Genomic DNA, 15,581 nt, shown 5'->3' on the forward strand with positions numbered 1-15,581 from the left:
TTTGGGAATTAACGCCTCCTGGAGGGAGTGTATTGTTGGGGGCGGGCTTATGGGTGTTATAGCCAGTTTCTCCATGCCAGTGTTTGGCACACTCTCCTGTTGCTATTGTCTACCTTATGTTGGCCAGGGGGTGATGTCTACCCTCTGCTCATGCCATTGTTTCCCCCTGCCATTGTGGAGCTTCCCTTCAAGCCTGTAAGCCAAAATAAGCCTCTTTTTTCCACAAGCTGCTCTTGGTTGGGTGATTTCTACCAGCAATGTGAACTGGACTGCAACACCCGGCTAGAATATTTTTACCCGCATTGTTCGGAGGCTCCTGAACTATCAGGTCTCAGCTTCCTCAGATATGAAGTGCCCAGCCCGCCGCAGACAATCTCCTGGCTCATCCCCCTTCATAACACTTATTACAAGTTATTTTTGTCCACTTAGTTCTATTTACTTTTTTTTCTTAATCTTTCTGACTATAATCCAAATTCTGTCAAGGCAGAGACCATTTCTGTCTTGCTCACCACCTGATTCTCAGTGCTTTACACAGGTGTAGCATACAGTAGCTATTTTATAACTGTTTGTTGGTGAATAAACAGTACTGACTTCAATTCACTTTCTTCCAATAATTCTACTACACAAACAGTACATGGAAGTACCCCACTTAAGCATAATGCTGCATTTTGGACTCTGGTTGGTATTTAGCCACAAGCTTATTTTTTTCCTTGTATATTACTGGAAATTTTCCAATCTTGGCAACTAGTTTCTGGGAGAAGGAATATAATTCTCAAAGGCAAAAGACAAACACGTTCATTCTGATAAAAAGCCAACTTGGATTGACACACACAAAAAAGACACCAGGGTGTGTTGATGGAAAACATTTATTGCAATTCAGTGTCAAAAAAATTTTTTTACAAAAATATGCCACTGTCTGGTACAAACAACTTAAAAAAGTCAGTTTATCATGCAAGAAAAGTGTGCAAATAATTTATATAGGACTCAGATCACACAATATTAAATAAACCTCTTTGTATGTATTTGGTCTAACCATACAGTTTCAGTTACAATGTTCAACCCACTCGAATATTTTTCATTAAAAAGTACAGCAAAGCTTCTAAGCTTCGACGGGCTATAACATACACCCTCTTTGACCAGAGTGATTGACATTTGCTAAGATAAAGACTCCCAAGTGTAGAACAAGGCTTGGAGCCTTCTTTTTTTATACCTTGTGCATTATTAAACAAACATGTCTATACCCAAAGACAGAACAAGCCATGTTCAACTTCCAGAAGTAATCCTGCATGTAGCACACTGAAGCAGCCATCCAGCCATTTTTGACCAAATGGAGAGGGCGTAGGTTTCGAGATATTTCTCTGGAAGCTTTGCTTCCTGAATCCAAGGACACTTGGAAAAAGGCCCTGCAGGCAAAGTCATGGGTGTCCCCATCCCTTATCCTTGCTCTCTCATGGGACAAACTCTTTGCTTACTGCAAGTGAGGTTGAAAAGTGAGCTTCCACTCAGTGGAGCCTCTCTGGATCTTGCAGCTGGTGCCAGAGGAAGAGGGCAGGGGATGGATGGCTTAAATGAACTTCTTAGTCTCGGGGGAGAAGACCTACTTGGTAACCAGCCAAACCTCAGTTTCCAGCATGCAAGCTGCTGCTCAACCCTTGTCTGTTTTTATAAGGTTCACGTTTGGAATTAAACTGTTAAGTAGCATGTAAGCGGCATGCTTTTCTGTTGTGGAAGTGTTTGTTTCTTGCTATATGGTCTAGGTTGGAACTGGAGATTCTCCTGCCGCCACTTCGTGAATGTTGGGATTTCAGGCCTGTACCACCATGTCGATTACCTTATAGCAAGAAGACTATACATTTGAAGACTCTAATCACAGCAGTCAGATAACGTAACTCCTTAACATCTCCACTAAGAATCAGAGACTTAAAAGGTTTGGAAAACTTAGTGACCCATCACATGGTGCTCCTCCCTACCTGCCACCGTAAGGGTCTTGAGGAGAATCACACTGGGTGTCACGTTCCTTTAGCTATGCCACAGAACGCTTGCGTGGGAGGTGGTGGACTGGCAGCCCTGGCTCAGGAAGTTCAGGTTTCTGTCCAGCTCCACCACTGAGTACCAGGGGGTGCTGGGGCACATGCCCTACGGATTCTGGACAGGGTCCCTCATCCTGAAGGCGGGAGTGTCAAGAGTCCATCCTCTGCTCACAACCCTTCCTGGTATATAGTCGGGGGAAGCAGTTTCTTTCATTTGGAAAACCACAGGGGTTTTATCCTTTTCAATAACACAGGGAAGAAAACCTCTGCAGAAAACAGCAAGTTCAAAGGAATTACGACCTTATTTGCTGAAGCCATCAAGGGCCCAGGATGTATCCAAGAGCAACGTCTCTGCATTTATTTACTCCAGAGCTTCACGTGTTTCTGTCTGCTTTAAGCACTTAATAGGTTTCAGGCCAGCATCCAGTCAGAGGAGATAATTCCCAGACTCAGAGAGTTGGAAACAGATTAAATAAAAACAAATCAAAGCATAACAAAAAAAAAAAAAAAAACCAACCCCAAAACACAACAGATCTCAACATAGAAAATGATGAATTTAGCTGAAAAATGCACACGTAAAATGTTAGCTAAAAACCTCGCACATAAGATAGAGTGTTTGCATAGCAAGATGTTACTGCCCTACAGCCTGGCAGAAAAAGAAAAGTAAACCCAGGTGCATGCTTTGTAATAAACACCGTTGAACACTGAGGATGATATGAGAATGATATAAACATGTCCTGCAGTGATTTACCTCCGTGGGAATCATACCGCTTCCTTGGGCAATCAAATTGCCAGCCCTTCCTCTTCCTTAGAAAAACACCAGAAACAAGGAGCCCACGCTCGTCACGGAGAAGGGCTTGGGAGTCGCGTGGATGAGGCCTGTGGCCAGAGCAAAGGACGCACACCAGCTGGCTGCACAGTTGCAAATCGACCCACCCTCAAGTTGAGTTTCTGCAATGTAAATCCCGTCTATTAAAAATGCATCTCTGGGTTAGAGAGATGGCTTAGCTGTTAAGGCGTTTGCCTGCAAAGCCAAAGGACCCAGGTTCGATTCCCTGGGACCCATGTAAGCCAGATGCACAATGCGGTGCACACATCTGGAGTTCGTTTGCAGTGCCTGGAGGACCGGACACGTCCATTTCTCTCTCTCTCTCTCTTAAATAAATAAAAAATAAAATATTTAAAAAATGCATCTCCTCCTTAATATCAAATTTGATCAAGAGTAATTTTGCCTTCTGTAAGAACAGAAAAAAGATTCTGCTGTCTCTTCCTCCCATTCAACTGATTTGCCAGCTCAAAGTAGCAGTGTGAATGATACGATTTAGTTGAAAATGTCATGGATTTTTTTTTTTCTTCCTGGCTCTTGATATTACAATGAGCACTTCTAGACTTCACATATTCTTCTCTTAGGAGGAAAGATCTAGACTGACTGTCCTTGACCCTTTGAGTAAGCAGCCCCTTGGATTTACTCATAGGGCTTGGGTAGGAGCTTCTCCTTCTCTAGAGATCAGAACTACTTCCTGACGAACTTCTGTTTCTAGTTTACCCGGCGCACAGCATGGAGCGTCCCGCATCTTCTCTCTCCTAGCAAGTCCCGTAGCTCTGCCCTTCCGCCTTCTGTACCGGTATTTCTGAGATTCTGGGATTCTTAGTTTTAGTGTTGTAAGGCTAGTTCGGGTGGGTGTGCCAAAAGGAATGTTAGGAAAAAGAATTATTATTAATTTTTTTGGTTTTTCAAGGTAGGGTTTCGCTGTAGCCCAGGCTAGGCCAGAATTCACTCTGTAGTCTCAGGCTGGCCTCGAACTTGCAGTGATCCGACTACCTCTGCCTCCCGAGTGCTGGGATTAAAGGCGCGTGCCACCACGCCCGGCAGAATGATCTTTTTAACCCCCTTTTTATGCGAGACTTTGGACGTGGCCCAACAGATGTCTTGCCTGCCTTGGGCTCTCCATTGTCTCCCACAAGCCACGGTATCAAGGATACACCGCTTCTATTCTGCTCCCTCGCCCTCTCCACCTGCCATTTCCTTCCTCTTTCTCCCGTCCCAGTGAGAGACCCATAACTGTTCGTTTCTTTTTCATCCGTAAAAAAAATTCCTTCAACTGCATCACACACCATATCCAATCACATCAAACGACATGGGAGAATCTGCCAGTAAGTATTTTAGGAAGCCAGGGCCCCTCCCTTGGTGCTGGGGCCATTTTTCACAGATGGAAGTTGTTGCCTGGGGTATGATGTGTGATTGTCCTAGCTGATACTCTCAATGACACTGGTTCACTAGTTTTGTGCTGACAGTCTGAAGATGTCCCTGGGACTGTGAACCCCAAGGTACCCACGGCTCTCCATCTCGTGAACAGAAAGACAGAGCAGAGGCCACAAGTTGGCAGAAAAATGTGAAAGGCCATGATCTCCCAATTCTAAAAGTGTTACTTAGGACTTTCTGTAGCAATGGCAGATCTAGCTCCACCCTACGCCACGAAGGAAGGTGAGATATTTGAGAGAATTTAATAATTATGGGAAAGTGACTTTTTATGTAACAGTCTAGGTAGGCCCTACATTCTTGTTTTTTTTTGAGACAGGGGTCTCACTCTAGCTGAGGTGGACCTGAAATTCACTATGTGATCTCAGGGTGGCCTCGAACTCACGGCGATCCTCCTACCTCTGCCTCCTGAGTGCTGGAACTAAAGGCGTGCGCCACCATGCCTGGCAGGATCTACATCCTTAATGTAAAAAAGATTCTGGGGAGAAGTGTGAAAGAACAACCCCCCCCAAAACACCCTTTAAGCTGTCACAATGCTTGTAGCCCTCCAAAGTTCAACCTTATAATCAACATATGATTTTTTTTTTTTAGAAGGAGAATTTAAATTTAATTTCCCTCCTGGTGATGCTGAACAAGGAAATACTGAGGGGTCCTGGGGCACACGCCAGCACACACCATGGGGGTACCACAGACCCCTCTCCTCAGAATGCTTGTGCGTGTGCGGGCTGTCTGCTATCGGAGGGAGGCCATGGTGAGGTGCTCGCTCACTAGCTCTCTCTGCCTCGGATGCGGGTGTGCTCGGCCATCTTCCCCTCCTTGGAGGGTCACCCCAAGCATCTGTGTCCCTCGACATGAACATGGCCCAGATCTCTATTTCTGTTTCACTTATTTGCCAAGGGCATGCAGAGTGGCAACTTTATTTGGAAAAAAAAAAAAAAAAAGAATACAACTGCAAATATATGTACATTGTAGAAAACATTCTATAACATTCTATAAAAAGTAAAAAATGAACACATTGCCCCCACCCCAGGAATATCTGACAGTTAACTCCGTAAGTCCTGAGATTTCCTTTCTTCCACAGTGACTTGCTCATATTCACCTCAACAGATCCCCCGTGATCTTTTATGTCTCAGCTCTCTCTCTGTTAACCAGCCGGCCCTGGAGCAGATTTAAGATGAATTCATCTCCCCGTGTGGCTGGGTCATTTGAAATTATGCTCGCAAAAAATCCCAGCTCAGGATGACTCAAGCTTGACGCCGGACCTAAAGAAAAGCACTTCAGAGCTCATTCCCCTGCCAAGGGGCACGGCAGCTGGCAGAATGTTTAACTGGCTGGTACGTAAAACTTGTCTCTCCAGCCCTGCACTTGGGCTCCAATGGGCTCACAGTCATCTGCTTATCCATGAAGATACCCAAGAAAGCCCCGCCAAGCCTGGCAGGTAGGCTGGAAGCGTCCTGTGCTGGCAACAGGAAAGAAAGAAAGAAAGAAAGAAAGAAAGAAAGAAAGGAAGGAAGGAAGGAAGGAAGGAAGGAAGGAAGGAAGGAAGGAAGGAAGGAAGGAAGAAAAAAAAAGGCACGGGTACTTTGAGGAAAGAAAGAAGGTCTTATTTGCTTAAGGAGGAAGTCTGACCCAGGAAGAAAGTTGCTTCTAATAACATCCTTCCCATCTGAAAATTGCTTTTTAGGCAGATGAAAAACTTACAAGGAACACAGACGTTGCCTGCTAGGTCACGCATGCTGTCCAAGAGCACTCTATGCTTTCAGAGGTAGACCACGGTGTGGCATCGTCATAGGAGAGGACCTTGTGCTCATGCAGGTTCGGGGTGGGTGACACTGTCTTGCCTTCTTCCAACAAGCCCAGGATTCAAACCAAAGCCCAAGGCTTTCACTTATTTCCTCTTCCTCCTCATTTTTGTCTTGATGAAATTTTACATTGTAAACAAAGAAGATTCTAGCTTGCGTTTTAGTTTTTTTTTTTTTCTTTTTTTTTCTTCCTAGGGAGCTACAAAGGAGTTTCCATGAACATCAAGAGAATTCCATTTGCACGGCTGACACATACTTCTTGCCCTTATAGTCTTGCTGGCAAGTTGTTAGGGGGAAAAAAAAAGAAGTTTATTTACAGTAATTTCTGCTTTTCCGTACCAGTTCTAACGTGAAGTTCACATTTGTAAATCCCCATTGGCAACTGCGCCTCTCCCCTCCAACATCCTCCTCTTAGTGACCTCTCTGAGAAGTTTCAAGCCAATGTTTGAAATGTACACTATTTACAAATGAAGGGTCCAAACTCCCCGACATCCGATCAGAAGGGGACCTTGTGAAGTGCTGTCACGTGCTCGGGTTCAGAACTTGAACAAGTTGATAAAGTCCTGGGGTGAAAGTGAGACGGAGCAGCTCTCGGGGTTGTTGGCTGTGCAGGGATGGTCAGTGCCCTGGAAAGTTAAGAGTGTTCTGGTCAGACTTGAGTTCTCAGAGGCAGCTGACTGTAATTTTGGCACTGCAAGGCATTGCCCAACTTCAAAACAATTCTCTGTCAAGAATGCCACAGCCACTGGGGGGTGGGGGGTGGGGGTTACGGGAGACTGGTATTTTGGCAGGTAAAGTCTTTGCCTTGTGAGCATGAAGATCTGAGTTTGGGTCCCCAGTACCCACATAAAAATGCTGGATGTGCCTGTAACCCCACCATTGGAAAGGCAGAGACAGGAGGATCCCTAGAACTCACAGACCAATGAGAGACCTTGTCTCAAATGATTAAAAAAAAAGTAGCTGGGCGTGGTGGCACAAGCCCTGAATCCTAGTACTCAGGAGGTTGAGGCAGGAGGATCACCATGAGTTCAAGGCTAGCCTGAGAGTACACAGTGAATTCCAGCTCAGCCTTGGCTAGAGTGAAACCCTACCTGAAAATAAACAAACAAAAAGTAGTGGGTGGTCCTAAGGATAAGAATATGGTGGGATGAGGGGCTGGAGGGATGGCTTAGCGGTTAAGGCGTACGCCTGAGAAGCCTAAGGACCCAGGTTTGATTCTCCAGGTCCCACGTAAGCTGGATGCACATGGTGGCGCATGCATCTGGAGCTCGTTTGCAGTGGCTGGAAGCCCTGGCGTGCCCATTCTCACACTGTCTCTCTATCTCCTTCTCTCTCCAACTCTAATAAATGAGTAAAAATAAATCTTAAAAAAAACGAATATGGGATGAGTGGGTTTCAGAGACAAATCAACATAAGGGGGAGAGGGAGGTGAAGGTCTTGGAGTTTGTTTTTTCTGTCAGTTTCATCACCCTCTTGGGCTGGGGGCTGAGACAGCAAAAGAATAGGAAAGCATGGGACAGGATCTGGCTTCTCATCGCCAGCACTGTAGCCTCTGAGGACTGGTTCAGTGCCCGTGGCAGTCACCTCCGGGATGCCTACCTTCCAAGAAAGAATGTGGCAGTGTTTGCAAAGCTGCAGGGTGTCTCCATACTGCTCTTTCCGTGGGTAGCATCGGACAAGCTTAAAATACATCTTCTTCCAATCCAGTTGCCCTTTGTCTGACAAGATTAACCGCTTGCGAATCTACAAATCAAGCGAATAAATGTGATTTCAGCAGCGATCACAGAAACGATAGTGTGGGGTTTTCTGGTTCCAAAAAGTTCCGTTCACACTTTCTTCGCCCTCCTACCCCCACACTCCCCCCTTTTTTCCTTTCAGATCTATGCCTTGCAGTAGCCAGGGAGAAAACTGTCACGATATAAATCAGTACATTTGTAGCTCCTTCTATGCATTCAGTAGCTTTTAACCAGCCTGTGAAAGAAACAGGTGGCTGGTGACACCTTCCTAGTGATTGCTAGCTACTACAGCGCCTGTGGAGAGGTCTTTAAAGTTGAGGTCACCTTCCATGGTGGTTTGATTGAGGTGTCTCCCACAAACTTAGGTGTTCTGAATGCTAGGTTCCCAGCTGATGGAGATTTAGAAATCAATGCCTCCTGGAGGCAGTGTATTGATGGGGGCAGGCTGATGGACGTTATAGCCAGTTTCCCCTGGCCAGTGTTTGGCACACTCTCCTGTTGCTGTTGTCCACCTGATGTTGGCCAGGAGGTGATGTCCAGCCTCTGCTCATGTCGTCATTTTCCCCTGCCACCACGGAGCTTCTCCTCAAGTCTGTAAACCAAAATAAACCTTTCTCCCCCCCCCACAAGCTGCTCTTGGTCGGGTGATTTCTGCCGGCACTGCAAACCTGACTGCAACGCCTTCATAAAAAGACTTCAACCTCCCCTTGCTGTGAATGCCTAGTTCTAGCAAGATGCAGTTACCCGCACTGGGGCTGTTTTATACTGAAATATCAGTGGCTTCGTGAAAAGAACCACTTGAATTCATACATCTAAAAAAGTTGGAAAAACAGAAAGCCCTTGTAACGAGAACAGGCAGGTCTAGGATTGATATCTGAAAGACTAAATTTAAGTTCAAGGTGATGTAAATGCACAAATTTGGATATACTGCTTCATGATTTGTGGCCTTAGTCTTTTCATCTGTTTAAAGTGGGCTTGATAATGCCCATGCTTCTTGGGCTGGGCCAAAAAAAAAAAGGACATAATGCTATTAAAAAGCACCATAAAATGTATTTGTTCTCTCTCTTTCTCTCTTTTTATCTTTGTTTTTTTGAGGTAGGGTCTCACTCTAGTTCAGGCTGACCTGGACCTCACTTTGTAGTCTCAGGGTGGCCTCGAACTCACAGCGATCCACCTACCTCTGCCTCCCGAGTGCTGGGATTAAAGGCATGCACCACCACGCCCAGCTCTCTCTCTCTCTTTTTTAAAAAAGATATATGCCAATTTGTGAATTTTGGGGATGAGTTGTAAAATATGATTAATAATAAATAATATAAAGAACAGCAACAGCAAACCAAGAAGCAAAACCCCCACATCCCCATTTAGAAATTCCTTACGTAGATCACTGCTTCCCGGTCAAAGCAGGCAGCCCCACCTCATGCTGGAGAAGGACCGGGGCTCAGAGGGGCACCGACTGGAGCACAGCAGGCTGTGCCCGCCCCGCGGCAGCCCACGGGGCCCACTGACCTGCCGCTCGGAGAAGTGGTACTGGCAGAGTTTCTTCCAGAGCAGCCGGTCCTCGCTGAGCATGTGCAGGTCGGGGGCCGCCTGGCCCAGGCTGACCAGGTCGCGCCCGTCGCTGAGCCTCTGCATGATGTTCAGTTGTAAGCACAAAGGCAGGTCGGTGAAGGTGAGGCCTTTGAAGGCAGGCTGCAGGGGAAAGGCAATGATCAACTGGGCGCTCCAGGGAGGAGCCATTCTCCAGGTGACATCCCCCCTGGGGAAGAGGACTCTGTCCCCTCAAACTCCAACTCTCAAGCTATTTTGTCAACTGGAAACCAAACCTGGTAGTGCATGCATGGGTCCTACACGCATGTTGGCTGAGCATCTCAGGTAACAGTGTGGAGCGGCTTGTGGGGGCTGCTGCCGATGTTTGTCTCACAAAACCTACAGTTCTAGAAGGGTCCCTGCCTTGGAGGGAGAGCTCAGTGTGTGTGTCTCACTGCCTTCGTGTGTGTGTGTGTGTGTGTGTGTGTGTGTGTGTGTGTGGTGTGACCACGGTTCCCTCCACTTACGGGTACTCACTGGCACCCACATATAGCTGGCTTACATGTGAGCAATACCCTTGCCCTGTCACCTCTCCCGTCCCTCAGATCCACTTCAAGCCCAGTTCCTGTGACCAACTTTTTCTGCTTATGCAGCTCCCTCATGCCATGTTCATTGTTTTATTTACCCAGAACTCCTATGATCTCCTTCAAACACTCTCTGCAACATCCCCTTTTCTCTAAGGTAGCACAATTTAAAGAAACCCAGAGTGGAACATTCCTTCCAGCACTTGAGCTCTGCGAAGGCAGGTACCTTCATATTGTTCCACTGTGCATGTCCCTGGTGGACAGAGAGCGCTCAGACATACGCAGACACACAATAAATGAAATATGTCAACGAGAACAATGTGTGTGAGTGTTCTTGTGTATCTATGTGCACGTATTGGGAATGGCTGGACCAGAACCCTATCAATTGAGGAAGCTCTGTTCAAACCTGGGGCTCCATGGAAGGTTTTAGAAACTGCTGATATATGGATAACAGATTTTCAATTTGCAATAAGCTTAGAAATTAAGAAACTTCTACTACACCCCCATGCTTGTATTTGAACCCTTTATCATCTTACATTTTTCATGACCTCAAGATACTTCATGCAGACCTACAGCCTTGAAGGCAGGACCTAACTTGAATGACCTGCAGAAGAGCCCAACACAACCGTTTTAGCACTTACTATGGCCTGGTGCTGAGCTGCTATGATGAGCTCTTCCAAAAAATAAGCAAGAGACTCAGGAACTGCACCTTTAAATGTTGCCACAGAGGGCGACAGAAAATGCAAGGGAACAGTCTGCCCAGGGCGATCCTTTGCTAATACATCATGAATAGCCACAGGATGCTGCATTCAGAAGTGAGCCCACCCCTTGGGACCAAGATTCCCTGCCCTGGCTAGTTCGAGGTGTTTGTCAATTTTGGACCACTGATATTTTTAGTTCAATGTTCTTTCACATCTGAGAGATTTCCAGGAAAAAAGAATATAGCAAAAGAAGCCTTTCCTTAGCTCATGGGCAATACCCTGGGAATGGGTATTATTTCTCTCATCAAGATCTTAGGGAAAGAAATTGCTGGAAGCACAACAAAGCGTAAATATATGGTGGGGGAAGGCTTAGCAATTGCTTGTGTCCCCCGTGAGGCAAGACGGGTGGGGCTAGTGGGGGGGCAGTGGAAAGAGCCACGAGAAGGGGGGACTGTCGAGAAGAATGGATGGAACATCAGACGGACAGTCAGCAGATCTGGCTGCCGGATACCATAGGGAAGTCTGGGTTTGGGTTTTCCTAGGTCCTGAATGTCTGGCTTTAGAAGACTGGCTGATCCCTGTAGCTCAAACCATCTTGGACTTGCAGTGACTTGGCCCTTTAGTTTTGTCAGAAGTGTCTGTGAGTTGACAATTTCTCCCACTCACTTCTCCCCTGGGCTGCTGGGCTGAGCTTTCAAGTTGTTTGCAACATTCAGGACTTTGGTTGACTGTAGCAAGCCCTTAACCTATTTGTCATTTATCATCTGCTGCTGATCATATGAGCTAATAAAACTGCCATGAGCTATTCTTTTTGCTTCCAGCACTTCAAAGCCTCTGCTTTTTTTGGTTAAAACTCCTAGGCCAATTATTACATTAACTCCTATTAAAGGCAAGTCGGCTTGGCAGAGTTCGCTCTGTCAAATTTTCAAACCTGAACATTTCCAAAATCCTTGCCCAGACCCGATGCCAAGCCCTGACTCCTGATAAATGGTTAACTGCTTGCATACCTTCTTCTTTTTGAATATAAACATATAAAAGAAAAATATGTCATCATGCTTCTCTAGTCAAGCATGTGGCTAGAATCCATTTATGTCTACCTCACCCTCCACTTTCCAAAACACTACTTGCCCACAGAAAGATAATTATATTTCATTTCTCCTCTGCAAACCAATTCTCTTAACTTTTCCCTTCATCCTTCATTATATGAATTACATTTGCCAATAAAAATTGGCTTCAAAGAATTTGATATGAAGAGTTTGAAGGAAAACAAGATTATATGCGGGGAAGATATGGGCAGGACCTTGGCAAACAGAAAACATTCATTATAAAAATCACCTTAATATTTTCATGGAATAACATATTTCTGTTTGAGACAAACTGTTGAAAAATATGTTTGATTTTAGTGCAGAGTGAAGTAGTTGCATTAGAGTGTGTGTTCTTTCTTTCATCCCTCTCCTCTCCTTTCCTCTCATCTCTTTTCTGCAGAACTGGGATTGTTTTTCCCTTTTGTTGGAGACAGTGCCTCATTTAGCCCATTCTGGTTTTTTGGTTCTTTTTTTTTATTTATTTATTTGAGAGCGACAGACACAGAGAGAAAGACAGATAGAGGGAGAGAGAGAGAATGGGCGCGCCAGGGATTCCAGCCTCTGCAAACGAACTCCAGACGCGAGCGCCCCCTTGTGCATCTGGCTAACGTGGGACCTGGGGAACCGAGCCTCGAACCGGGTTCCTTAGGCTTCACAGGCAAGCGCTTAACCGCTAAGCCATCTCTTCAGCCCCCATTCTGGTTTTTAACTCAATATATAGCCAAGGTCGTCTGCCTTGAACTCCTGACCCTCCTGCCTCCAGATTGCCAAGAGCGGGGGTTATAGGTACGCTCCACTTTGCCCTGTCAGAGATGGGAGTTTATGTGAAAAGCTCTCCTGGGATCATGGGTGTTTGCATAGCTCTCAGAGTCTTGTAGAGCTGAACAGAGGCTATAAAGGAGAACAGTGGATACAAATGTGGCCTTTAAGCCGGGTGTGGTGGCACACACCTTTAATCCCAGCACTGGGGAGGCAGAGGTAGGAGGATCAGCGTGAGTTCGAGGCCACCCTGAGACTACAGAGTGAATTCCCGGCCAGCCTGAGCTAGAGTGAAACCCTACCTCGAAAGACAAAAACAAACACCAAAACAAACAAAAAACAACCACTATAAATGTGGCCTTTGTACAGTTCTGTGGAGACCCTACCCATACCAGTGTGGGGTCCCCAGCAAAATTCACACTCTGTCCTCCATATCCTGGGGTTCTGCATCCTTGCATTCAACCACAGATGGAAAACACTGAGAAAAAAAAAATGCCTCTGTACTGCACATCTACCCTCTTTTCCTTGTCCTCAACTTCTGTGCCCATAGCTTTGATTATGCACTGAACGTGGTCTAAAGGAGGCGTGAGGTGCAGAGGAGGATGCGTAGGTTGCACAATCACTCTGCCCTTTTTTATAAGGCACTGGAGCATCCACAGGCTTTGGTATCTTCAGGGTGTCCTGGAATCAGTCCACTGTAGAGACTGAGGATGACTGTATTCTTAACTACTCAGTCTAATTTTTCTCATTTATACAATGAGGAAATGTATATCTCCCAGTGTTGCTGGGTAGAGCAGATGAGATAATGCTTAGAAGCACTTAGCCCAGTCAATTAGTGCCCAGTAAACTTTAACCACTCATCTTAATTACAATTATTCACTGAGTTAAGTAACGCATGTGAAAGACAGAGTGTGTGCACAGGCAAGCCCTTGATAGTAATGACATCTAACACATTTATATTACATACTAGGCACCAGACACCGTTCCAGCTGCTGTCTACATACTAATGCACGGGTTTACATACCTATGTGAACTCTCACACTGAGGTGGGCACCCCTGCCCCTGTTTTCCAAATGAGGAATGGAGAGAGTGAATAGAGAAAAAGATCATGCACTTTCCTTAGAGGGTTTGTAAACCAGTGGGTGGAGATGGAGGACAGAGGGCATGAGATCATTTCAGCTGGTGCTGAACACCATGTGATAGGTGCTTTACTAATTCAGGTGGCCAGGGAAGGTGGCAAGCTAAGAGGCCCCAAGGCAGTGTGGTGAGGAGTGGGGCTCTGCTGGACCACCTGGAGGAGAAGGGAGAGGAACTTCTGTGTTGAATCCCTTCTGCATAGGGTTTCACTAGATTAAAACATTTTGTTTTTCTAAAAGCTGGATCAGTGGATAAATAGTTGGAAGAAAGCTAGATGGGGAAAAAAAAAGTTTGGAAACCACCGATGTTAAGCATGCTTGGCCATTTTAGGAATAAGTAGTCCAGAGTTCTGACTTCAGATCTAGCCTAATTGCAATGTCACACTGGCAAAGCCACTGGGCTTCTCGAGCTCCCTACTCCATCCCTGTCCCGTGAAGGGTAATAGTAACTACAATGGCTATCTCCCATGAGTGGGTAGGAAAGTAAGTCCCCGGAAGTGCAAGAAATGGGAGCCAAGAGGGGCTCCTATGAGGGGCCCAGAGGGAAAAGGGTAAGCTCCGGGTAAGTGGGAGCATCTAAATGGATGTTCGAGTTGCTGGCGGGAAGCTGTCCCTAGAACATATAGGACTTGTTCATTTCCATTACTGGCTGGGCAATTCCTACCTGCTACTTAGACAGCAAATATTATGTCCAGGTCACAGAGAACCCTAGCAATTAAGGAGAAGGCATAAATGGATTTTCTGTGTAGAAGAATGGAATTTTGGATTTAAATATACATGATCAAATTATGTCTATATTTCAGAGATGAAAATGGAGTGTTTTCAGAGTAAGTCAGGTTAATCAAAATAACTGCTTAGGGCTGGAGAGATGGCTTAGTGGTTAAGCGCTTGCCTGTGAAGCCTAAGGACACTGGTTTGAGGCTCGATTCCCCAGGACCCACGTTAGCCAGATGCACAAGGGGGCGCACGCGTCTGGAGTTCATGTGCAGTGGCTGGAAGCCCTGGCATGCCCACTCTCACTCACTCTCTCTCTCTATCTACCTCTTTCTCTCTCTGTCATTCTCAAATAAATAAATAAAAATGAACAAAAAAAATAAAAAAAACTGCTTAATTCTCTTGGGATAATCAAATAATTGGGGTAGTTTCTCAAAGATGTTCTACATTTATACTCTCCCCTGGGTGTACATGTATGCGCATGCATGTGCGTATGTGGGTGTGTGCATGTGGGGGTGTCGGCCTAAGTGACCTTAAGGAAGTCCCATAACTCTGAGGCTTCTAATTTCCCCCCTGATTTGAAGCTTAAGAAATCAAGACATAGAGAAGTCACTGACAGGGAAACAAATAACACTGCATTCAAAAACTTTCCATAGCAGGCTAGTGATTTATTTATAAGAGGTGTGTGTGTGTGTGGGGGGGGGGCTGCATGCTACCTTCTCCTGATACACAGTTCAGCTCCCAGCTTTATCAGCGTGGGTCCTGGGGAGAAGCCACTTCACCAGCTCCGTGGGCGATTAGATAAGGGAGCAAAGCACTGCATGAGCTTCCTGAGCATGTCAGTCCCTACCCAGCCCTGAGCGATTACGCCTGTGTCTCTTGTGCGCCTCAGGCTTCCTGCTCCCCATTAAGAGGACAAGATTCAGAGGTGAGCTATATTCGAAAGCCAAAAGAAATGATAATTACATATCAGTCATCTCTTTTGCTTTTCAAATCTATAGTGCCACACTTTGCTGGGAATAGGGATTTTCTTGCTTTGGGTTGAGAACTGATCATCGTTTCCCAGTCTTGAATCCAAGTCTTCCTTTGTTGTAACTGCCAACGAGCAGAACTAGCATTTTGAAAGGCTGGTTACCTGTTTCCCAAGCCATTACCTTCCCAGTCTATTGCAGTCTGTGGCATTCATGGCAGCATCCCCAAGCTGGAAGCAGCTCTCTCTTTATTAGGAAGTGGGAGAGAGATCCTGA

The 15,581-nt window shown here is 45.8% G+C and overlaps 1 protein-coding gene across 1 annotated transcript in view; it reads right to left on the reverse strand.

Moving 5' to 3' along the window:
* Nucleotides 1-915: 915 nt before the first annotated feature.
* Nucleotides 916-15,581, reverse strand: part of Fbxo32 (F-box protein 32) — a 47,699-nt gene continuing 33,033 nt past the window's right edge. The window contains exons 7-9 of the mRNA XM_004661356.2: nucleotides 9,335-9,517; nucleotides 7,692-7,835; nucleotides 916-6,718 (exon numbers count right to left, since the gene is read on the reverse strand). Coding sequence (XP_004661413.1) covers nucleotides 6,629-6,718; nucleotides 7,692-7,835; nucleotides 9,335-9,517 — 417 coding nt within the window. The 3' untranslated portion in view covers nucleotides 916-6,628. The remainder of the gene's footprint in view (nucleotides 6,719-7,691; nucleotides 7,836-9,334; nucleotides 9,518-15,581) is intronic.

The sequence above is a fragment of the Jaculus jaculus genome, chromosome 2, assembly GCF_020740685.1.
Source record: "Jaculus jaculus isolate mJacJac1 chromosome 2, mJacJac1.mat.Y.cur, whole genome shotgun sequence".
NCBI lineage: Eukaryota > Metazoa > Chordata > Mammalia > Rodentia > Dipodidae > Jaculus > Jaculus jaculus.